Below are 22,994 nucleotides of genomic sequence, written 5' to 3' on the forward strand. Positions count from 1 at the left end.
AGCCTGCGTGCCACAACTACTGAACCCCGTGTGCCTAGAGCCCGTGCTCTGCAACAAGAGAAGCCACTGCAATGAGAAGCCCTCACACTGCAACAAAGAGTAGCCCCTGCTTGCCCCAACTAGAGAAAGCCTGCACGCAGCAACAAAGACCCAACGCAGCCAAAAATAAATAAAGAGATAGATAGATAAAAAATCTTATTAAAAAAAAAAAGATGGCTGAGGGATTTCCCTGGGGGTCCAGTGGTTAGGACTCGGTGCTTTCACTGCCATGGCCCTGGGTTCAATCCCTGGTCGGGGAACGGAGATCCCGCAATCTGAGGGGTCATTTAAAAAAAAAAAGGATTGTTGAAACTAACAAAAGCGTCACAGAAAACTTGGATAATTAGGCCAGGAAAATTTCCAAGAGGAACAAAAATCAACAGATGGAATATAAGAAATAAAAGATAAGTGACATGGAGGGTTAAACCCAGAGTCCCAACATTCTACTGTTAAAAGTTTCAGAAAATAAAAACAGAGAAAACGGAGGGGAGACGACTGTTTAAAAAATACAGAAGCATGTTTTTCTTAGGGGAAGCACACAAAGCCTTTAGGTTAAAAGGGCTCACCCCGTGCCCCGCACCCAGACTTCAGTGCAAACAAGCATCAGACCATCGCAAAGGTTTCCATGGATCACACTCTGCTGACATGGCAGGGGGCTGGGGGTGGGTCCTGGGGGTCCCTGACTGAGGCCTCGGCCTCATTCTTTCAAACCAGATGAGCCATCACTCCACTCCTGCTGCAGTAAGACAACTCACCCTGCCGTGGAATTGGATGACCAGCTACCTCTCAGTCCCCGGCACTGGCTTGTGGAAACCAGGATTTTTTTAAAAAGTATATTCAATATCATTCAAATTGGAATATTTTTTTTTTTTTTTTTTTTTTTTTTTTTGCGGTACGCGGGCCTCTCACTGCTGTGGCCTCTCCCGTTGCGGAGCACAGTCTTCAGACGCACAGGCTCAGCAGCCATGGCTCACAGGCCCAGCCGCTCCGCGGCACGTGGGATCTTCCCGGACCGGGGCACGAACCTGTGTCCCCTGCATCGGCAGGCGGATTCTCAACCACTGCGCCACCAGGGAAGCCCCAGATTGGAATTTTAAAACTGATATATATTCATTTTTAACAGGTGAAAGACACACCACAGCATAACGATGATCATCTTGTGAAACTTCTTTCTATAATAAGCACCACCGGGAGCTTAAAGAATGCAGAGGCCCTGGCTTGTTGAAGCAGGATAGGCCCTGGGCATGTGCATGTTTTCCAAGTTCCTCAGACCATGGCTCTGATACCGTCAAAGTTTGAAAACCACTGGCTTAGCTAAAAACGTTTGAACAATTGAAAAACGGCACTGGGCTTTGTCAATCTGGTTACAGCAAATCCAACATAAGAGGGCTTCCTTTTCAACCAACACTTTCTCCACTCTCTGCCTGCCTTCCCAGCCCCTGTGACAGCCACCAGTCACCTGGAGTGACACACCACGGCTCACAGGCTGCAAGGGGAAGAGCAGCTTTGCTAAGCAACAGTTGTGGTTTTATACTGTTTTTCAGCGTTGCGGTTTTATTGCGTTTTTCCTGTTTCTTCCCTCTGCATGCTGCAGAGGTGGGCTTCTGAGCCTCCCAGAATGGAGGTCAGACCTCAACTCTACACTTCACAGGGCCGAGGGTAAGTTAGCCACCTTCTGACCCTTTGTCCCCCCTTCGCTCCCCCTAAAATTGTTCTGGGTGCCAAGGAGAAGGCATCTCCTCTCCATCTTCACCCTCCACCCCCTCCCTTCCAACCTGGCCATCCCAGCCCCTGGGAAAAGACCACCACAAACCCTGCAGCCTTGTGCCAAGGGAGGGCAGTGGGGGATGCGCTATTCCCTGCCCCACCCACCTCCCCTAGCTGCGTTCAGCCTACATCGCATCAGGTGTCGCCCCAGCACGGTAACCATCCAGCTAAGCCAGTCCAGGTAACTAATCAGCGCCAAACATGTTATTTGCTGGTGGGGAAGCGGGAGCAGCAGGCAGAGAATCCCTCTTCTCCGCACCTTGCGTCATCTGAGAGCACCAGCTTTCGATCTTGCTAAAGGCAGACAGTCCAGCATCGGCCTCACATTTCCCGGGCATATGTAGTGGCCTTTTTCCTGGACCTGTACCTACTGTCTGAGTCAGGAGGGCTCAGCTCAGCTGCGGTGATGAACCCATACATTTCCGTGGCCGAGTGCAGGGGTTTCTTGTTTCGTTGATGAGAAGTCTGTTCTGAGTCAGGTGACTCTGATTCACGTGGCTTCTGTTTTGTGCCTCCACGATGACCCATCACTGAGTCGAACGGAGAGCACTGGAGTGTCGTGTGGCTCTTAAATGGACCAGTGGCCGGAATTAGTCACATGCCCTAACCTAACTCCAAGGGAGGCTGGGACTGCTGTTTTCCCGGGTATCCGGAAAGAGGAAAATAAGATCTGATGAAAATATAGCATTATTTCTGCCACTCCAAACACCCCTCCTTCTTTTCTTTTCTCTCTCTTTTTTTTAATTAAAGGCAAAAATTGGAGATAAGGGTATATCCCCTCTAGGAGAATATCCCGTTAGCATGTGAAAGGCCTCTGAATGGCATTAGAGTGAATAGGGAATCTATTTAATTCAGCATTTCCTGAACTTATTTGGTCATTGAGCCCTTTTTTTTCTAAGTTTAATCTCCCTTGGAACTAGTATTCTAAGCTACAAACTTTAGGACATTGTCCTCGATGCGTCAGCTGTGGCCCTTGGTTCTCTCACCTGGTACCAGCCACCTCTCAGTGCACCTCGTCTGGAGCAGGGGATACCCCTGGAGAATCCTGGAGCATGGCTACCCCACCCCACCCCATCGTGAACAGTTCTTTCTGGGTGCCTCCCCTCCCCACTTCCTGTGATTCACATCCACTGGGCAGCCCTTTTCCAGGAACTCACAACAGGGAGGGGTGGGCCTCAGGCACAGATGCTTACTTGGAAGGGACCCGAGTTCAACCTCTGACCCAAAGAAGAATTCCCCTCGTCTGTTCAGGGTGAGGCCCTTCCCCTCTGTTGGATTCCTCCACTCGCTCACTTGCAGTCCTCCTTTGGCCCTGCTGGGCGGCTCAAGCTGTTAGGCAGCCCTCCCTCCTGGAGCCGGGATCTGCTGTCGGGGACCCTGCTCCCCCTCTTCCAGCTCAGACTCTTTGGAGCAAGACAGCAAAGCCTGCTCCTCATCACACGACAGCCATCCGAGCGCCCACCAGCTGCCCCCGTGTCTCTCTAGGCCAAACTCCTGTGTCTTCAAATGTCTGTGACAGGGACTTCCCTGTCAGTCCAGAGGTTAAGACTTCGCCTTCCAATGCAGGGGGTGCGGGTTCAATCTCTGGTAGGGGAACGAACTAAGATCCCACATGCCTCGGGGCCAAAAAATGAAAATATTTTTTTAAAAAAACAAAACCCAGAAGCAATACTCTAACAAATTCAATAAAGACTTTAAAAATGGTCCATGTCAAAAAAATCTTAAAAAAAAAAAAAAAAAAATGTCCGTAACAGTTTCCAGGCCTCTCATGGCCCTGCCCTCCACCTCCAGCCCCATCATCAATGTCAAGGTCTGATGCGTTTCCCATCACCTTTGTTTGGGCTCAGCATTCTGGTTTCCCGATATCTTCTGAACTTCTAATCGGGTCATGCATCGTCTTGGTGATTAGTTACTCTTTCTAGCTTTGCGTTGCCTGCTAGCAAACTTGCCGAGCGTATTTCTGTGGCTTCATCCAAATCACTGAGGCAGGCTGGGCAGGGGAAGGTGGATTTGGAGAGGCTCAGGGAGGAGGGGGCAGGGAAGAGTACTTATTGGACTCACCTGCCAGCCCCCTCAGAGGCCAAGTTTACTTACACAGTTGCTCTCTTGCCCGTCCTGCCTCTCCTGTTTCAGGAAACTTCCCCCAGGAACCTCTGCCGTCTTCCAACATGGTTTCCCAGGGGCTGCCATGGTCTCACCACCCCTGCTCCTCTGCCCACAGTTCATTGGCCCAGACACGGGCTCATGACCTGATTTGGGGCCTTGGCAAAGGGTCTAGGCAGTCTCTCACCAAAGCGAAGGATGTTAAATGTTCTTTGTTTTGATGATATTAAGCTGCATGAGCCGTTTGTAAATTTTGGAGACTAATCCCTTGTCGGTAGCATCATTTGCGAAAACTTTGTCCCATCCTGTGGGTTGTCTTTTCGTTTTGTTTATGGTTTCCTTTTTTGTGCAAAAGCTTTTCAGTTTCATTAGGTCCCATTTGTTTATTTATTTATTTATTATTTTTTTGCGGTACGCGGGCCCCTCACCGTTGCGGCCTCTCCCGTTGCGGAGCACAGGCTCTGGACGCGCAGGCTCAGTGGCCATGGCTCACGGGCCCAGCTGCTCCGCGGCATGTGGGATCTTCCCGGACCGCGGCACGAACCCACGTCCCCTGCATTGGCAGGCCGACTCTCAACCACTGCGCCACCAGGGAAGCCCCATTTGTTTATTTTTGGTTTTATTTCCATTACTCTGGGAGATGGATTGAAAAAGATATTGCTGTGATTTATGTCAGAGAGTGTTCTGCCTGTTTTCCTCTATGAGTTTTACAGTATCTGGCCTTACATTTAGGTCTTTAATCCATTTTGAGCTTTTGTGTATGGTGTTAAAGAATGCTCTAATTTCATTTAAATGTTCTTGATCTTGGGGAAATACTGGTCTGCAGGGAGAGAGGAATGAGGCCCACCAGCCACTGGGGCACAGACGCCCCAGTGCAGTGCCCAGCCCCACGGGAAGGGCAAGCAGGCTGGGCTGTGATGTTGGCTGTTACGGTCTCGTGAAGCTAAGGCATGGGTCTAGCACACATAAGAGAGATGGGACAAACATAGAAAGATAGTACAAATAGGTGCATTCACTGATGGAATACAGGTGGGTATATCTGAACAGGTACTTAATAACAAAAACACTCAGAAAAAAACATCCTCTTCCCAGCCCTACCCTGACTCAGCAAGAAAGCGACACACCCTACTACCTCAGTGCCCTGAGACTGTGGCCCTGGCCTGATCACCTGCTGGCCTCCCTCCTGAGGGCCCGCACCTCTCCCTCTCCTCAGGGGCAGCTGAGGGTGCTACCAGCCAGTCCAGGACACGATCCCAGCCCTAGCTTAATAGCTCTGCGGGGAACCCAAGAGCTGTCTCTGCTGCCATCAAGCAACAGGAAGCAGCCAGCAGGTGCCAACAGGGTCCTGAGACCCCGCGTGCTCCCTTGGATTTGGCTGCATCCAAGGACCAGTGCTTCGGACAGAGGGTGTGTCCATGGCTCTCAGGTGCACTCCTGGTGCCCACTGGGCGGGGGTGGGGTGGGGAGTGGGGGATGGGATGCGGGTTGGTAGAGCTGAGGGAGCCAGCCTCCCCGCAGAGTCCCTGCTACGCTGTCCTGGGGCCGGTGGGCCCTCAGGGTCCTCCTGTGAGCAGCTCCTTCCTGGTGGTGCAAGAGAAAGCAGAGGCCCCTCTGATTTCACCAGAGCGGATGGGGTAAGAGAAGGTGAAGGCATGCTGGCAGGATCCTAAAATCCAACAGACTGGCTGCTGAGCTCATTCTCTGGCGTCTGGGCGGATGTCTTATGTGCTTCTGACACGTACAGGCTGTGGCTTTCCCATAGCTGTGTTGGCTGAGTTACCTCCCTGGTGTTTTTCCCCTGTGGATTTCCTGGTCCTATAACCTATTTACACCTGCCCCAAACCCCGCCTTATCAGGAGGCATGTCTGTCCCAACATGGCCACCTTCCTGGAATTCAGCCCAAATCAATACTTTGGGGGACTTCCTGCAGTGTTTCAAGGAAGCTTTGCCCACAGAAACTAAGGAGGACTCTCAGCCCCCGGACCCTGCCATGAACACCAGCAAGTAAACAAACACACCCCTCCCATCCATCCTCCCACTGCTAGGCCCACTGCTTGGCCCACTGCTCCCGCTACACCAGCCAGACTCCTACCCAGGAAGACAGCCAAGAACGACCCCCGGTCTGAGAGTGGTGGTCAAGTCTTTAAGAAGATGGAGCTGGCTTCCAAATCTAAAACTACTTTTATTTGTGGTTGGCTCAACATAAGGTGCCATTATCAATCAGCAGAATTATAAAACTGTACAAGAGGTACAAAAATAGGCCGTTTAACTTAGATACCCTCACATCAAGCTTTAAAAATACACATAAAAATTGTACAATCTGGCAGTTTATAAAATATAAAGCTAAAAAGAGGATTTTAGGTTCCACAGAGGATTGTATCACAATTAACACAGACCCATCAAACAATTAACTGTCCACAGAGAAAACACAATGGCACAGAATTAAAAAAAAAAAAATCACTTTTTTTACCCCAACCAAATTATTTATCCTTTAATGACAAAACTACTATAAGGCGTCCATCCTGTGGAAGGATACAGTATAACTTTTCCTTTTCCAGTTTTAAAATGGTCAGGGGTGTTGTCCAAAGCAAATCTGATGTGCTTTAAGCAAGTGCAATTGTCACTGGATACACTTCAGAGTAAAAATTAAATAAATATAAATAGGTTAAATAAATAGGTCATTGCAAGAAGAACACTACATAACGTTTGCATCTGGGAATGCTGCAGAGTTGACCAGTAATGCTTTCTAGGTAAGCGGGGACTCCCCCGTCAGAGCTTCTGGGACACTGAAAAGGAATACTGTACCCGCCAGACACTCAAGAGCACGGGGTGAGGTAAGTGGGGTGGGGACTTTGGCTGGAAGTGTTGGGTAAGGTTGCTCTAGCGGGGAGGCTCATCGCAGATGCTGTCTCTGTGGTTTTCCAATGAATACAGACAGGATTTAAGTGCCGATTAAAAAAATCAGAACCTGTTACTCGTGGAAATCACTGTTTCATAAAGAAAACCAAGTACAGGAAGAGGAGACACTTTGGTTTAAAGGATAAAGGGTCCAACACTGGAAGGCAGAATTCTGGCTCGTCTGTACAGGACACCTGGAGACTTTCTTCCAGGCGAGGCCAACGCGCCAGACCACAGTCAACTGAAACAACTACTCCAGGATGGTGAAGGGTGGCCAAGGAAAAGAAACACTGGAAAATACAAGGAAGAGGGATTTCAGAAGCTAAATGAGCAGAGAGAAAGCTAAAGAGAATTTAAACAGGCTCCTTAAGGGTGTGCTGTGCTCTGTCTTCCAGCACAGAAGGCTGTGAAAACGGAACCAGCCCATCTTCCTGGAGGACTTCAAGGCTGAGGATCTGATGAACAGAGATGCACAATGAGAACAGTCCCAGGAAATCCAAGCCTGGCCACAGTCCAACTTCAGAGAAGAAAGTGGCCAAGAGGACAAAGCCCGGCAACCCAAAGGCCCCCCTACACCTTCGAGGTCAGATCAACCACCAGTTCATCTTTCACCGCGGTGATAAATGAATAGTGTTCACACAAAACCTCCCCCAAAGAATCAGGGAGAGCTCTGATAAGGACCTTTCTTCTCCAGTTGGTGGGAAGGAAACACTTTGCTGGACCCACTAACCTGTGGCTCTTCCACTGAAATACATGCAATGGGTCTGAATAATGTCTCCCTAGGAAGAGCCTATGATGACTCTTGCACCGAGTGAGGGGGAGATGGGAGGGGACCTTTGCATCTGGGATTTTATACATCAGCCACCAGGTGGTTTAGTGTGACTTATCATTGTAACACCAACGATTCCCAAGAGTGCAGACACTCCGGTGCCCAGTGACAGGTGGAGCTCTCTAAAAATCGAAGTTAAAAGGACTCAATAAGCAACATGAGAATTCTGGCAGGTGTGCCAAAGACAGATTCAATACAAGGGTCAACACAAGATTTAAATAGATTATGGTGTCCTTGGGATCCCTAACAGATGCGAATAAATTCTGTCTTAAAGATGAAGATGGTGTACTTGTAAAAAGTCAAACAGCCTTCCAAGAATCGTACTAAAGATCAAACAGCTCAGCCGTGACAGGGCACGCAGCAGGCTGCAGAACCCTCTTTTCGAGAAAGAAAGACACCTTCCCGCTGCGCTGAGCACAACAGGAAACCAGAATTCTAGAGACCAGGATGTGATAAACCAGATGGTGCCCACAAGAGACCTTTTCGGGCTTCCCTGGTGGCGCAGTGGTTGAGAGTCTGCCTGCCGAGGCAGGGGACACGGGTTCGTGCCCCGGTCCGGGAAGATCCCACGTGCCACGGAGCGGCTGGGCCCGTGAGCCATGGCTGCTGAGCCTGTGCGTCCGGAGCCTGTGCTCCGCAACTGGAGAGGCCACACAGTGACAGGCCTGCGTACCTCAAAAAAAAAAGAGACCTTTTCAAGCCACCTGGAGGACTGACGGGTGACTGGGTTCCCAAAGGTGACGGAGAGAAGATAGACAGAAGGCAATCTGACCCCGGATCTGATGGGTGAAAACCCCAAACGCACGCCCTTCCCCACGCCCGCATCTTCTTTGCAGCACTGATATTTACTCACGTGCCATCTCTCTGTCACTGGCTCGTATGAAAGCTGAGGTTTTGCCTGTTTTGTTCACCTGTGTCCCTAGCATGTGATATCCTGCCCAGCTCATATAGTAAGTGCTCAAATAAACTACACTGAATAAATGAGTTTAAGAAAGTTGGGTGGTTAAAAACTAGTATTGCAAGCAGAAAAGGAATTTTTTCAAAAGCTATCCTGGAGGCAAGCTGGGCCAAAACAGAGAGATGACATAAACCCTGGGCTGCTGAGAATGACCCGGCTACTACTCAGAGACAACTTTCAGCAGCGACCACGAGGCAAGGCAGCTGCCTCGCCACCGCCGCCACCCCCCCGCCCCCTCTGCCCCCAACACAGGAAGCTGACGGTCCTTTAAATCGCTTGTGGCACCTTCTCCACTTTGTACTGTCTCACTATCAGGCCCGGCGGCAAAGCGACCTACAGAGCCGCCACAGAACAGCGCGGGAGGGGGCTGGCTCAGGAGCGTCAGAGCCGAGAGAAGAAAACCGTGCGGCTGTGTTCCTGAAAAACGGACAGCGTGGTACAAGACACCAGGATGCTGACCAAGGATGCCGGGGTTCCCAGGTCTAAATGAGGTAACTGATGAGGTTTAAAGATGTAGGATAATATTAAAGGAGAAAAGAAAAAAAAGTGACATTAGGCATTAGGAAAGGAAGGGAACTGAATTCTCTGAAGGCAGAATGAGCGCTTTTGATGAGTGGCCCTCATTCAAATCCACCACCAGAAAACGTCTTACAAGGAGAAGACACAGAGATTTCTCTGTCAGTTAGTAAAACTAGACAGTAACATTCTTCCTCCCGGGAGGAGTCTCTGGGTTCACTAGGACCGAACGGCAACGATCCATTCCCCTGGCTGGAGAAAGTACACACAAAACGCTTCCTTACATGGTACCCTGATTGCATTTAACCTCTAAGGCTCTCCGTAGAGAAAAGACAGAGGAATTTTTGACTAAAACTAAAGTTAAAAATTATATTAATTTTAGGGGGAAAAAATCCCATGGTATTGACATAATTTAGAAAATATAACTTTCATACATGTTGCTATAACGTTTTACTCTTCAGCATTAGAGAATGTTCTACATATGAACATTCTTTCTGGAGGGGATGGGACTTTGGGTACCTTACAAAATAGGAGATGTATTCTATATCTTGCATTACTTCCTCACAAGCTTCAAGTTAAGTTTAGCTCACGCTAATGTAGCATTCTACAGTATGATCAAAATATAAAGTTATTAAAATCTGCCAAGAGAAACATAAAAGCCTGCCCACGAAGTGTGTGGTGACCCTGGCCTTGGCCCTCTAACCCCTGGCCCGTCCGGCCGGCCCCAGGGACAGAGCAGCCTCATCGCCTACCTGCTGGTCAGGGCTCTAGCCGGGGGGCCGTGAGTGTCCCATTTGGCCTGCTCCCCTCTGGTCCCAAAAGCCTGTCCCTGCCTGGGTCGGAGCTGCTTTCCTTCATGGCCAGGGGACTTATCACCTCTTGTCCCCAAATGCTCCTAAACATCCCCAAGCACCCCAGGGCACGACTCCACCAAAGGCCACCATTCAGGCCACCGCTGCCCTGGGCCACAGCTGTCTCAGGACACAGCATCCTTTGTTTCTGAGAGACCCGCAGACACAGACTCACCTTCCAGAGTTCCAGGCTGGCCTCTCCCCACACCGCGTCCCCACCCTCAGGGCTCTGCCACCCCCGAGGAAACACTGGTTACAGTGACCTGGGAACCTGTCGGCGCGGCTGTGATCAGTGAGGCATCTCCGATCCCTGGGGATGACGCCCTCGGAAGGTCCTCCTCCTCCTGGGCACCCTCTCCTCCGGAGCCCTGCTTCTAGCAGAGGCTGCACTTAGTGCACCTCGGGCCGGCTGGTCCAAGAGAGAGATGCTCCGGGTCCCAGCACGCAGGCACCGCTGAGGGTTCCCTCAGCTTTCTTCCTTAAAGGCCCACAGACTGGCATCTCACAGGAAGTTTTAAAAGAAACGAAAGTCTGAAGAGAGTTTATCCAGGAGAATGCAGAGGGTCCTCCCCTCTGTCTCTGGGAATGGCCCTCCTTCGCAGCCGTCCCCCCATGGTCAAGCTTTCACGGCCAGTCTTCCCAGCTCCCTCGTGGGTCGGGGCGGGGGGGGGGGGCGGCGGGGTCACGTCTCCCACTTCCCGGGGTCAGCATCCTCCCCTGCTGGCTGCAGAGCAGGCAGCTCGAGGCACTTGGCTTTGGAGCCTGGTCTCCCTGCTCGGCAGGAGACGCCAGGCTGTGACTTGTAGAGACCAGGCCCTTGGTCCCAGCGGGGCCGCCGGCACGGAGGCCGCCTGGCTCAGAGGGCGTCTGGAGTCACTGGAGGCCGGGGCTCAGGGGGCTCGTAGTAGTAGGGCTGGAAGGGCCTCTCGCGGCGGCACAGCTCCATGGCACGGTAGGTGTGGGAGAGGAGGTGGGGGAAGCGCGAGGTGAAGTAGCGCACGAAACCGTCAGGGAGGGGGCCCAGCGTCTCCCGCACCTCCTCGGGCAGCTCCCGGTAGTGGTGCTTCTGTAGACGGGAGCGGGGGAAACACAGACCCACGGTTAGCAGAGAGAAGCCCGCGGGACCCGGGCAAGACCCTCGCTCAAGAAAGACCGACCGTTAGGCTGGTCCTTGGGCCGCTTCCCCTCCTTCGCGGGAGGCCTCCGAGCGGAGCGAGGCCGGCGCGGGGAAGGCGGGGCGAGGCCCTGCGCGGGGAGGGCGGGGCGAGGCCCAGCGCGGGGAGGGCGGGGCGAGGCCCTGCGCGGGGAAGGCTGGGCGAGGCCCGGCGCGGGGAAGGCGGGGCGAGGCCGGCGCGGGCGGGGCCAGCCCCGGGCTGGAAGGGCCCCGCCAGAAGTCAGAAGGAGTTTATCGGTGCAGATCCAGGCACCAAACAAGTCAGCAAAGGATGTAACACCTGGGAGCCCGCTTCTAGCAGAGGCTGCACTGTGACCTGTATCCCCGCCTCAACATCCCTGGAGAGAAAGTTCATTCAGGGGAAGAAGCAGCCTCTAGTGTTTACTGTGCAGCCAAGTCCTTCCAGCCTCTGTGAGGTCCTCATCCAGAGGGGCTGGAGGACCCCCAGAGAAGGGATATGAGCAGGGGAGGCAGCGCTGCGGCCCCGCCCAGCCCGCCGTGTGCTCATAGCCCTCACCTTATTTCTCATGGCCCGGAGGAGATCTCGGACAGAGCCGCCTTTATAGGTTCTGAATTTACGCAGATCTAGGAAAAAAAAACAAGGCAGGCAATGTAACAGACAAACAGATTTAGAAAGAAAACAATTCCTGGGGCTCCTGGGGATCAAGCAATCAGACCAAATCATGACCTAAGTCCATTCTTGTCGCTGGCAGGAACACTTCCCAGATTGAACCCCAGGGCGGCAGTGTTAGTCTGAATTCCACCTCCCTTTCTCACCTGCGATCAGAAATGACCGCCAAGAGCATGACACCTGTCACTGACCTGTCCCTCTGAGAGACAACTGGGACATGCGTCAGAGCAATGGTGTGACCTGTATCCAAACCACAGGTAGCCTCAATCCCAGAAGCGGTGTTTGGAGCCCCAAACGGCCTGGAGTTGCCGTTTCCAAGTCTGCTTCTCAGAAACAGCTGCTGCTTTTGAACAGCTTCCACCAACACTGACGCCGGGGGCGCCGCAAGGTCACCTGTCTGGAGAGGGACAGTGATGTTCTCCCTCCAGTCCATCTTCACCACAGCCCGCCCGCCGCGCTCCAGCTGCTTCACTATCGGGCCGTCTAGGGACTCCTTCTCTATCCGGTCACTCACGTCCTGGAAGGGAGACAGGGCAACGGGTAACAGTCAGTGTGCAGAGGCTCTGAGAGCCAGAGGACGGCCACGCTGAGTGCCGGGACGGCCACCCCTGCCTGAGCCTTGGCCCAGAGCCGAGCAGCAAGCGTCCTGCCTTCTCCGCTGTCCATCACCTCTTCCACGGGAGCAGCCCCGTCTGCCACTTGCTGAGGAGAGGCCCACACGGACCATCTCTACCTCAGACACGCGGTGCCTCCCCCGTGTTTCACACATACATGCCACACAGGGCCACATGTGCAATCCGTATTCATCGATGAACCAAAAAAAAAAAGGTCCATTTTGATTCGCATCCTGTGACTTTTGTGTACCCACTGGAACAGGACATGCTCAGAGCCATGACTGATGCAGGGCTGTCACTCCTCATTCAAACAATTAGGAAAGACAGATGAAGCCAAGACATCTTTCAGAGGAGAAAAGCTGGTGACAAGAGTGTGGGCTCTGGAGGCCCCGGCCCTGGATCTAAATCCTGCTCAGGGTCCGAGGTACGCACCTGAGCACGGGCCTCTCTGAGCCCCTGCTAGTGAGACAGGTCCACCAAGCAGCCTCATGGGGCCCATAAGTCTTTTCTTTCTTTGATGAAGATGAAGTCAGACTGGCTGACCGTCTAACTTGCAGTTGTGGGAAGAAAGCCTTGCGGGGGTATTGATGGTCAACTCGGGTACACGGGGGGCACACGGTGCTGAGCCGCAAAGTCGGTACAGCTAGTGACGCGGATGGAAGGCGGGGGGGTGTTCGCAAGACACGTGACTTGGAGATACTGAGAGTTTACATCCTAACCCTGGTGGGGTGACGGTCCCTTTGTGTGAGCTTCATTCCTGCTCTACATCTTGTCATCATCAAAGTGACCTGGCTAGGGACTTCCCTGGTGGTCCAGTGGCTAAGACTCTGCGCTCCCAATGCAGGAGGCCCAGGTTTGATCCCTGGTCGGGGAACTAGATCCCACATGCATGCCGCAACTAAGAGTTCACATGCCGCAACTAAAGAACCCACATGCTTAGACTAGGGAACCCGTGTGCCACAACTAAGACCTGGAGCAGCCAATTAAATAAATAAATAAAGAAGGACATTAATAAAAAATGTTAATAATGTTTAAAAAAAACCACACACACAACAAAGTGGCCTGGCTAGTTTGAAGGTCCCTGGAAGACACCTGACCTCAGATGTAATGTTATCGCACACTTAGAGTACAGTATAGTGTAAACATGAACTCTTATATGCACCGGGAAACCAAAAAGTTCATGTGACTCACTTTATTGCGACATTTGCTTTATCAGGGTGGTCTGGAGCCAAACCCGGTCTGCCCGTATGAAGAAAATATATTAAAATGTCAATTGTGGTTATCTCTCGGTTATGGAATTATGGGGTCATTTGTTTTATTCTTTGTCCTTTGCTGTAGTTTCTGGAACAAAAACTGGAAAGGTTACATGAAGATTTTTGAGAAAGAAAACAAATGTCTCCACCTGGAAGAACTGGAGCTGCTTTTCTAGGCTCCAGAAGAACGGGTGTTTCAGCACATGCTTTGCTGATGGGCGCTTCTGAGGATCCATTGCAATCATCTTCTCTATTAACTCCCGGGCAATAACGTCTTCTACAAAGGAGGAAAATAAACATGTGACTCGTTATTACCAGCCTAAAGCCACAAACAAATACCCAAAACCCTGACAGTCTGCATGCCCTGTGACTCAAAGTTCTATGGACAGGAACTCAATCCAATAACATAAGAGCTTGCACGAGACTTCAGCTAAGGAGAGTCCTCACTGCGCAGTTAGTGAAAAAGAGTGACTGGAAGTACTTGATATCAGAGGCTCGGGTGACACCGTTGTGCCTCCACGTGCTGGACTGTGGGCCGCCAGGATCACGTGCCGGCTGAACGTGGACAGATGCAGAGAGAGTCAGGATGAAGTTTAAAAACGAGCGTGCTGCAAAATACTATGCACTATTTAACCCCATTTTTATAAAAATATGCAGACACGTCTAGACAGATGATCAGAATAATATATACAAAGGTATTAGCAGCAGTCATTCATCACTGTATAATGGGATTCTGGGCCTTTATGCTAATCTGTTTTGTCTCCAGGGACTAAGGAAAATTAATCCATGAGCAAAACAGTAAGGTAGTTTAAATTTTTTCAGAAGGCAACAGTGGGGTGTCACAGGCCAATTATAATGTGGGAAACCCTGAAGTCAGGCAGAAAGACTTGTCACCTGCGTGCCTGGAGAGCGAGGACCCAGCCTGTCCTCAGCCCAGGCCGCACGCGCTGACCACTGGCCCACACACGAGAGCCCAGTGTATGTAGCGTGGCCTTTCCGTCTCCCCAGACGTCAGGGCAGGAAGGGACCTCAGATTATTTAACCCTCACGCGTCACAAGCTGGAAAACAGAGGTCCCCCTAGGGGGCCTTACCCAGGTCACACAGGTCATCCAGGTTCCTCAAGGAACCTGGGAGCTGCTTGGCTTTAAAAGGTGGCGCTTCGAGGACACCCTACCCAGCCCTCCACCAGCTCTGGACCCAGTCATCAGTTCGCTGAGGCCCAAAGGGCGAGCAGCTAGAAAGAAGGGCCTCTGGGGAGTCAGAGCTGGTCCCACCCCCGCCTGCAGGGGCCGCTCCCGGGGCCCCCCAGCCCTGCTGCCCGCTCACCGTGCTTCTCAGGGTGCAGGCAGTCCAGGCTGCAGGCGCCCAGGAGGATGTTGGCCTGCCGCTGCAGGGACTTGCCAAAAGGGTGGCTGCCCTCAGATATCACGTAGTAAAAGACGCAGCCCGCAGAGAAGATGTCCACTGTGTAGGTCTGAAAAGAAACTCGGGGCATCAGAGGACTTCAGGGGAGAATTCTCATTCTAACTCAGCAGCAGAGGAAGGGGTTGTTGCTGCTGATTCTTCCACCTAGAAGGTGCCTTGGGAGAACCGGCTGACAGTTCTGATGGCCTCAGAGCAGTGCTGGGCGCCCTGCAGGTGCCACACGAGTGCTGGAGGTCCCAGTGGAGAACTGGGCTCTGGAGCCAATGCCTGGGATGCCTGCTGGCTCTGCCACTGGCCCTCGGACGCCCCCTGGTCACTCTGCACTTCAGCATCCATGACCATGAAATGAGGATGACCCCATAGGGCTGTTGTGAAGGTTAGATGCACACACTAAGTGGGAAAACGGTGGCTCAAAGCAGTGTTCGGCCCACAGGAGGCTCTCTCCTTGCTGCTAGTTATTCTTCACCCAACCAGCACGGAACTCCTCGTGGGCAGGAATTTCTGTGCGTTTGCTTCCCTGTTGTACCCCCATGGACTTCCAAGGTGCCCACATTTGACAGGTCTTAACACTGGGTTAATAAACGAAATAACGACAGTTTTTGGTGGGAATACCCTGGTGGTCCAGTGGTTAGGACTCCGCACTTTCACTGCCGAGGGCGCGGGTTTGATCCCTGGTAAGGGAACTAAGATCCCGCAAGCCACATGGCATGGCCAAAAAAAAAAAAAAAAAAGTTTTTGGTTCAAAAACAGTCCCAGAAAAAGATTAGTTAACAAGTTTCCAGTGAGCTCACTTTGATGTTATCTAATAACACGTCTCACTTATCCCCTGAAACCATTCCATGCCTACAGGTGAAATGTGCATGTATGATGCCTAGCTTGTCTACATGGGGTGTTACACTGGGATGGCTCCCGAGCACGGCTTGGGTCCCTCATGTCAGGCCCCACCACTCGGATTCTCCACCAGACAACATGAGGCTCTAGTGAGAGAAAGCCAGGAGCTCATCACCTTCCTCACTGGAGAAAACACACCCTTCACAAGAGCGCTGTGAGGTGAGCAGAGCAAATGTCACCATCCCCAGATGAAGACACGGACAGAAAGGCTCAATGAAAAGCCCAGGGTCACTGCTGGATAGCGACAAACCAGGACAAGATGCAGGTCTTATTCCTGAACCCAGTCATCTTTGTCCTACTTCACCAGAATGTTCCTTAGGTGGGTGACAGATTCAGGACAGGAGGAACAAGTCCACCACCACTGAAGCGCTCACCTGGTGGCCACTTCTCACCTACTGACTGTGTCGTTAATGCTCCCCATTTCCCGTTTTCTGCAGCCCATGCTGCATGACTCCCCAGAATCCTCACCACTCATGCAGCCCCCTGGGGGCTTGCGTCCCACATGCTGGGCCCCTCTGCCCCCAACTCTATGGGCTCATCTCTAGGCTCAGTTACGTTCTTTCCCAAACTCATTTCTGCCACTTGTCCTTGTAGTTTAAATACTCCATAAGCTGAAAAAATACACGGGCCTCCAAGTTTGAGGTAAGCTGAATCTTTGGAAAGACTCAGTGCGAGGGAGTTGCTACAAAAACTGCTGTGGAATTAGATGTGGGAGACTCAACTGTAAGCGACAGGACATAAATAGCTGAAACCTAGGATTCTGCTTTCAAATTGCTTGGGGGGTGTCTGAAATGTCCGAGTCTCGATCTAGAAGTGACAGAAGGCATGTGAGTGTGCTTCATGCAAGAGAGGAAACGAACAACTCCATTCAGTTGGACCCAAGTCAAAAATAAGATCTTGTCTTACATCAAAGAATTCCTTAAAGAGTCATGTTACTTACTTTAAGTTAAAATAAAATGTTTAAGGTGTGTATGTATTTCCTTATGATTCTTCATCGTAACTGACCTTTTTGATTAACTGACCAGCTGCGGTCCCCAGTGAGTAGGATAAGAGGCTCCACTGAATCTAATTTATTTTAGGATGGCTGATCCCATCCAGGTCTGATCGGGGAGCGCCAGATAATCCTCCAATGTCTTACTGGGCTAGAAAGCAAGGTGCTCAAACACGACTGGACCCTCAGCAAAAGGATGCAGAAGCCAGTGAGAAGGGCCTCCTGTTGGCCAAACTCAAACAATTTGAGTACCAAAAGGAATAGGAACAAAAGCAAAAACAAGCAAAAATAAATAAGAACTATAATGGATTATACTGCTATTTTTTTTAAAATCCATGAGTCCACAGAGAGAGAGAGAGAGAAAAGAAATATAAATAAAGTTCTTCTTTACAGAAAAATGTCAGCTAATAAATGTAGAATTTCTACTGAATGCAGTGATTCAGGCAAGGATTGCCCATGGATGCTGAACCATCAGGTGAGTGACTGCCAGAGTATCGCCCCACACAGTCCTAACCAAGGGGAGATGCCAGTGTCACCACCTGCACCAGCTGCTTCAACTCGGCATCACCATTAGGGATGCAGTAATGGTACAACCCGACTGGGACTGTTCTTACCAAAAACACTTAACTTGAATCTAGTCAAGCCCCTAGACCTATGTCTAGTTCACAGGAATACAAGGAACAGGCAAGTTAAATACCACCAAGAGGAAAGGAGTGAGCGAATCCCGAGTGAGGCATTCTACAGAGAAGTGCCCCGACTCTGCAAAGAGCCACCGTCGTGGGACAAGAAAGCTGGGAGAACTGTGTTGATGAAAGGAGACAGAATCAAGTGCAATGTAACAAACACACCTAACTGGGTCCTGGTTTACAGAAACCAGCTCTATAAGAGACATCTGGTGGGCTTCCCTGGTGGCGCAGTGGTTGAGAGTCCGCCTGCCGATAAAGGGGACACGGGTTCGTGCCCCGGTCCGGGAGGATCCCACATGCTGCGGAGCGGCCGGGCCCGTGAGCCATGGCCGCTGAGCCTGTGCGTCCAGAGCCTGTGCTCCGCAACGGGAGAGGCCACAACAGTGACAGCCCCGTGTACCACAAAAAAAAAAAAAAAAAAGAGACATCTGGTGAACAACTGGGGAAACTTGAATATGGATAGGATACTAGGTATCAGTGGAAACAGTATTAATGGCTGAGGTGTTAGCATGGGGAGGTGGTCAGGAGGTAGAATGTACCTGTCCTTGGGAGGCATGTGCTGAAGTGTTTAAGGTAAAGGGCTGGGGGGCCTGCTACTCATATTTGAATGGTTGCAGGAACAGACAGAAGGTGAAAAATACGGACGAATGTTGAATCTAGGTAGGGGTACAGAGGTATTCACTGCTCTCAATTTTCTGTATGTCTAAAAATTCTCAAAATAGAAAGCTGGCAAAACAAAAACAAATTTAAAAAAGAATGAAAACTGGAAGTTTGCTCACCTTACGCAAGTCCTGATTTTCCAGTTGCCCAAAATAGGGGGGGAAAGGATTGGAAGAGTGGGGGGTGGGGGGAAGAAACAGACAACTGCCTACATTCACCCCTTTCATTCCTCTGGACAGGAGACAGAGTTAGAGTGCCAGCAGAGTGCTGCTGGGGGAGAAGCTCTTCGCTACAGAAACGTCCCTCTCCAGCAGTAAGCGCTCCAGCCCGCCCCACAGGGCCTGGAGCCTCTGAACCCCCCAGGAACAAGAGGCTGCTTCCGCAGTTTTCACAGAGCCACGCCTACACTCACGGGGTTCTCCTTGCAGTCTTCGCTCAGCATCTCTGGGGCGATCCAGCCTTCTGTGCCGGGCACCCCCGAGCGGCGGCTGAAGCTGTGTCTGCCCACTGCCAGCTTCTTACAGAGGCCGAAGTCGGAGATCATGGCCTTGATCCTGCCGTGTGCGCTGGGCATGGAGAGGAGAATGTTGTGTGGCTTCAGGTCTCTGTGAACTAACACAAAACTCCAGGTTAGTCCCGTGCTTGGACTCCTTCCGCAATGGGGATGCGCCCTCCTCAGATTCTCAACAGACCCGCTGCTGCCTGTAAAGGTTCTGGCTCCCAAATGTGTTCAGTCCTCTCTTTCTTCAACAACAGGGACCCCGTGAGGCAGCAAAGAGCTTCGACAGAGGCCAGGCCCACCTGAGCAAGTTGTCCGCCCGCCTGATAAGGGGAGGCTTCTCACCGATGTTGAGGGAGTGCAGATGGGCCAGGCCCGAGGTGGTCTGCTGCAGCAGGGCGATGGGCTCCAGGCCGAGGTGGGCAAAGTCCTTCTGTTCCACGTACTGCAAGAGACGTGACGGCTGGGTCACGCACAGGGCCCTCAGGACTTCGCTCCTCAGCATACCTTCTCTCTCTCCGTTTTTTTTTTTTTTTTTTTTTTTTTCCAGTACGCGGGCCTCTCACTGCTGTGGCCTCTCCCGTTGCGGAGCACAGGCTACGGACGTGCAGGCTCAGCGGCCATGGCTCACGGGCCCAGCCGCTCCGCGGCACGTGGGATCTTCCCGGACTGGGGCACGAACCGTGTCCCCTTCATTGGCAGGCGGATTCTCAACCACTGTGCCACCAGGGAAGCCCCTCTCTCTCCGTTTTTAAGTGATTCAATTTAATTTAGAAAAATTCACGTCTGGGCCCGTGAGCCATGGCCGCTGAGACTGCGCTGCACAATGGGAGAGGCCCCAACAGTGAGAGGCCCATGTACTGCAAAAAAAAAAGAAAAATTCGGCCCGAAGGTTTTTGCTTTAATTAACATTTGGTATTGGGTCAGCTCGTTTTCTCTGATCATACTTTAACAAAGAAATGGGAAGTTTCACTGACAATATTCTCCGTTCAAATCCATATTTTTCAGCAGACTTTCTTTTCCCCTGAAAGACTGACTTAAACAAGCAAACAAACAAAGCCCCAGCTTACTAGTTTATAATGAGATGATGAGAGGGTAAGAAACCCAAGTTCATTGCCTCATACAGGTAAGCCTGCAATGAAGCCAAATGATACTGAAATATCACCGTTGCACAGCTGCACAGCCTGGAAACTGAGCAAAAGGGGTTCAATGGATGATCTTAATGACTCAAGTCATCAACTAGCATCCTCCCAGCCCACACCAGCCCTGACCGGCGATGGAAGGACCGACCACGTTTCCTGGAGGCCGAGAGGGAGAGAGGTACCAACTGCAACCACAGACTGGCCCGGGCAGCCGAGGGGACCACACAGCTAAATCTGGGGAGAGGAAAGTGCTCTACATCTCCACTGTTGGTGGTTAAAATGGGTACATACCCTTGGCAGCATGCATCAAACCGTACATTTAAAACGAATACGTTGTATTGTAACCTCAATAAAGTTACTGAAAAGAAATTTAAAAAGTAAATAAACTGGCAGTCCCTAAAGCTGCGCCCGAGCTGCCGGGAGAAGGGAGCCGTCGGTGACCTGGGGCCACCCACCTCCTGCAGGGTGGCCGCGCACAGCTCGATGGCGATGTACTGGAACTGCCGGTCCCTCTCGGTGCAGAAGTAACGGATCACGTTTGGGTGCTCGTCCGACTCTCGCAGCAGCTGGACCTCACGGTCTGCGAAACTAAAACACTCGGGGAGGATCCTCTTGACGGCCACGTCGCGGTTGTCAAACATGCCACTGCAGGACGAGGAGTGGGGTTGGCTGTGGAAACGCCAGGAGAACCCGGGCCTGCGGGACTCCTTCCACCCGACGCAGCGGCTGCCTCGAAGGCCTCACAGCCCGGGGGGCCCCGACCACCCGCCCCGCGGCCATCACCTCCCCCGTGGGGAACTCTTCCATCTGGTCGCTGACAGGAGCTTGCACAGGAGGTGGTGAAGGCTCAGGGCTCTCCAGGCCACTCACCGGTACACAATTGTGCCCTCGGCTCCGTGGCCCAGGACGTCCTTCGGACAGAATGAGATTTTCCCAACCATCACCATGCTGGTTTCCTCATCTGGGACAGAACAGAAAAAAGGACAAACATAACCTAAACAACCTTGAGGCTAGAGTGGCTACAAGCTTCCTGAGCTCAGATTGAGGGATGAGGATTCAGAGGTTTTAGGCCCTTGGGGTCCCTGGCAAGCAGGAGCTGCTGGGCCCCCTCCTCGCCGGCCCCTGCCCTCTGTTCCAGCTTTTACTTTCATTACTGTGAGGACAGAAGCCTGAAGACAGGGCTTCTCTACAGATCCACCCAAACGTCTGCACCGGAAACACGCAGGTAGCGCCGGGGGATGCGTGAAATGGAGAGACCGGTAGCAGATTGTCCAGCCTGACACTCAGGACTCTGAGGTCTCCTGCACTGGTTCTGCATCAATCCCCTCTGACTACCGGCCCTGACCACCGGCCTGAGCCCACCTCCCGGATTAAAGCAGATCAACAGCTGCACCTTTACACGTGGCCACTGGCCGGCCTCAGGGATGCTCTCGAACCAGAGGGCCAGTGCACCTCTGGTCAGCAGCGACTCTCAGCCCTTTGTGCAGCAAGATAGAGGGAGGGCCATGGCGGCTCCCTCTGCGGGGAAGAGGCCTCAGGATGGGCAGAAGCCCAGCCCCCAGAGTGGGGGGGGATGGGGGTGAGACCTCGGTGAACCCTTGGGAACAGCACTTCATAATCCCGTGGAGACCCCCAGGAAGGGCATGGGGCTTTACGGTCCTCAGGTCGTGCTCCAAAGAAAGAGAAGGCGGCACCAAAATGGCAACTCGCTTTACCCTCGTCATCCTGCTCCGGGAAGGGGCTGGTGGCAGCCTTGCAGGCGGAGCCGCTGGAGTGGAGCGAGTGGTTGGAGACTCTGGGGGACGTGCTGGGGCTGCTGGTGGCTGAGCTCTCCGAGTACTGGCCGCATGAGTCCAGGAGCTCGGCGTCCTGAGCCGCGACATCTCCAGGTGGGTGGAAGGGCAGCTGCTGCTGTTGCAGGAGCTGGATCTTCTCCAGTTCCTTCTGAAACTGCTGGTGCTGGAGCTGCCGCTGCTGACGTCTGCTCTGGGAAGAGAAAACCACACCCCGGCCAGTGCAGCCCAGCGTCCAGCGCACAAGCGGGCGGGACGGGGCAGGCTCCTGCAGCGGAGGAACAGGGGACACTTAAGGTGACCCCACGGGGCAGGATGAGACCAGTGAGAAGGCCACGCGGGGCAGAACGCGGTCAGCGATTGGAGCTCTTCCTGCCAGTTAGACTTCCCAGGACAGCCCATCCCCCAGCTGGAGGGGCCCTGCACGGGCAGCAGAGGAGGGATCCCACTGGAGATGGAGGGCTGGGCCAGAGGGAGGGGCTTCCAGTCAACTCTACAATTCCGGGACTTTTATGAAAGTCTGGGGGACTTCCCTGGTGGTCCAGTGGTTAGGACTCCACGTTCTCACTGCAGAGGGTGTGGGTTCAACCCCTGGTCGGGGAGCTAAGACCCTGCGTGCCCCACGGTGCGGCCAAAAAAAAATCCACAAAAGTCTGGGAATTGTTGCAAGAGTGAAACCAAACAGGAAGAATGGGTAGCAGGTGGACACAGGGAAGACCCAGGCTTGCTGTCTACCATGGCTGTGCACGTGACAGAGGCCGGTGCACAGATCACCAGCAGTGCAGAGGTGGGGACGCCACTGGGGCTTGGGGTCACCTGGCCATCTGCCCACAGCTGCACAGCCAGGATGTGGCAGAGTGGGGCTGACACACAGGGAGCCTGGCCGAGGTCCCACTCCCATTTCATCACGCTGCCTTCCCCACGCCCCACACTCTTCTCATTTAGTCTGTACAATTCATTCCATCATAGTTTGAAGTGGCAGCGACCTGTGATTATTAATTACTGCCCCATGTGTGGGAAGGTGACTGCAGGGATATGGGTGTGTAGCCAACACCCCCCTGGGAGTTTTCTAGAGATCTCGCTCTCTTTCTTTCAACTTGGGTTGCAATCCTGGAAATTCCATCTACTAGCTGAGTTACCTTGGGAAAGTTATTTAACTTCCCAGAGTCAAGTTTCTTTATTTGTGGGTAGGGCATAGATAAGAATAAGAACTGGGTGAGGTTAAAAAAAAACAAAAACATGGGCTTCCCTGGTGGCGCAGTGGTTGAGAGTC

The 22,994-nt window shown here is 52.3% G+C and overlaps 2 protein-coding genes across 4 annotated transcripts in view; both read right to left on the bottom strand.

The window, feature by feature from the left end:
- ICAM2 (intercellular adhesion molecule 2) overlaps positions 1 to 11,208 on the bottom strand; it is a 32,821-nt gene extending 21,613 nt beyond the window's left edge. Inside the window, exon 1 of one of the 2 annotated variants that reach the window (XM_067022209.1) lies at positions 10,137 to 11,208. The gene's annotated coding sequence lies outside the window, so the exon portion shown is untranslated. The remainder of the gene's footprint in view (positions 1 to 10,136) is intronic. The other variant, XM_067022208.1, reaches the window with a different exon arrangement.
- Positions 10,818 to 22,994, bottom strand: part of ERN1 (endoplasmic reticulum to nucleus signaling 1) — a 95,829-nt gene continuing 83,652 nt past the window's right edge. Inside the window, exons 13-22 of one of the 2 annotated variants that reach the window (XM_059046901.2) lie at positions 21,644 to 21,914; positions 20,799 to 20,889; positions 20,384 to 20,573; positions 19,132 to 19,231; positions 18,700 to 18,899; positions 14,961 to 15,108; positions 13,783 to 13,910; positions 12,160 to 12,283; positions 11,653 to 11,720; positions 10,818 to 11,027 (exon numbers count right to left, since the gene is read on the bottom strand). In XM_059046901.2, the coding sequence (XP_058902884.1) occupies positions 10,818 to 11,027; positions 11,653 to 11,720; positions 12,160 to 12,283; positions 13,783 to 13,910; positions 14,961 to 15,108; positions 18,700 to 18,899; positions 19,132 to 19,231; positions 20,384 to 20,573; positions 20,799 to 20,889; positions 21,644 to 21,914 (1,530 nt within the window). Of the gene's footprint in view, positions 11,028 to 11,652; positions 11,721 to 12,159; positions 12,284 to 13,559; positions 13,911 to 14,960; positions 15,109 to 18,699; positions 18,900 to 19,131; positions 19,232 to 20,383; positions 20,574 to 20,798; positions 20,890 to 21,643; positions 21,915 to 22,994 lie in introns of those variants that run through there. The other variant, XM_067022203.1, reaches the window with a different exon arrangement.

The sequence above is a fragment of the Kogia breviceps genome, chromosome 19, assembly GCF_026419965.1.
Source record: "Kogia breviceps isolate mKogBre1 chromosome 19, mKogBre1 haplotype 1, whole genome shotgun sequence".
Classification (NCBI taxonomy): domain Eukaryota; kingdom Metazoa; phylum Chordata; class Mammalia; order Artiodactyla; family Physeteridae; genus Kogia; species Kogia breviceps.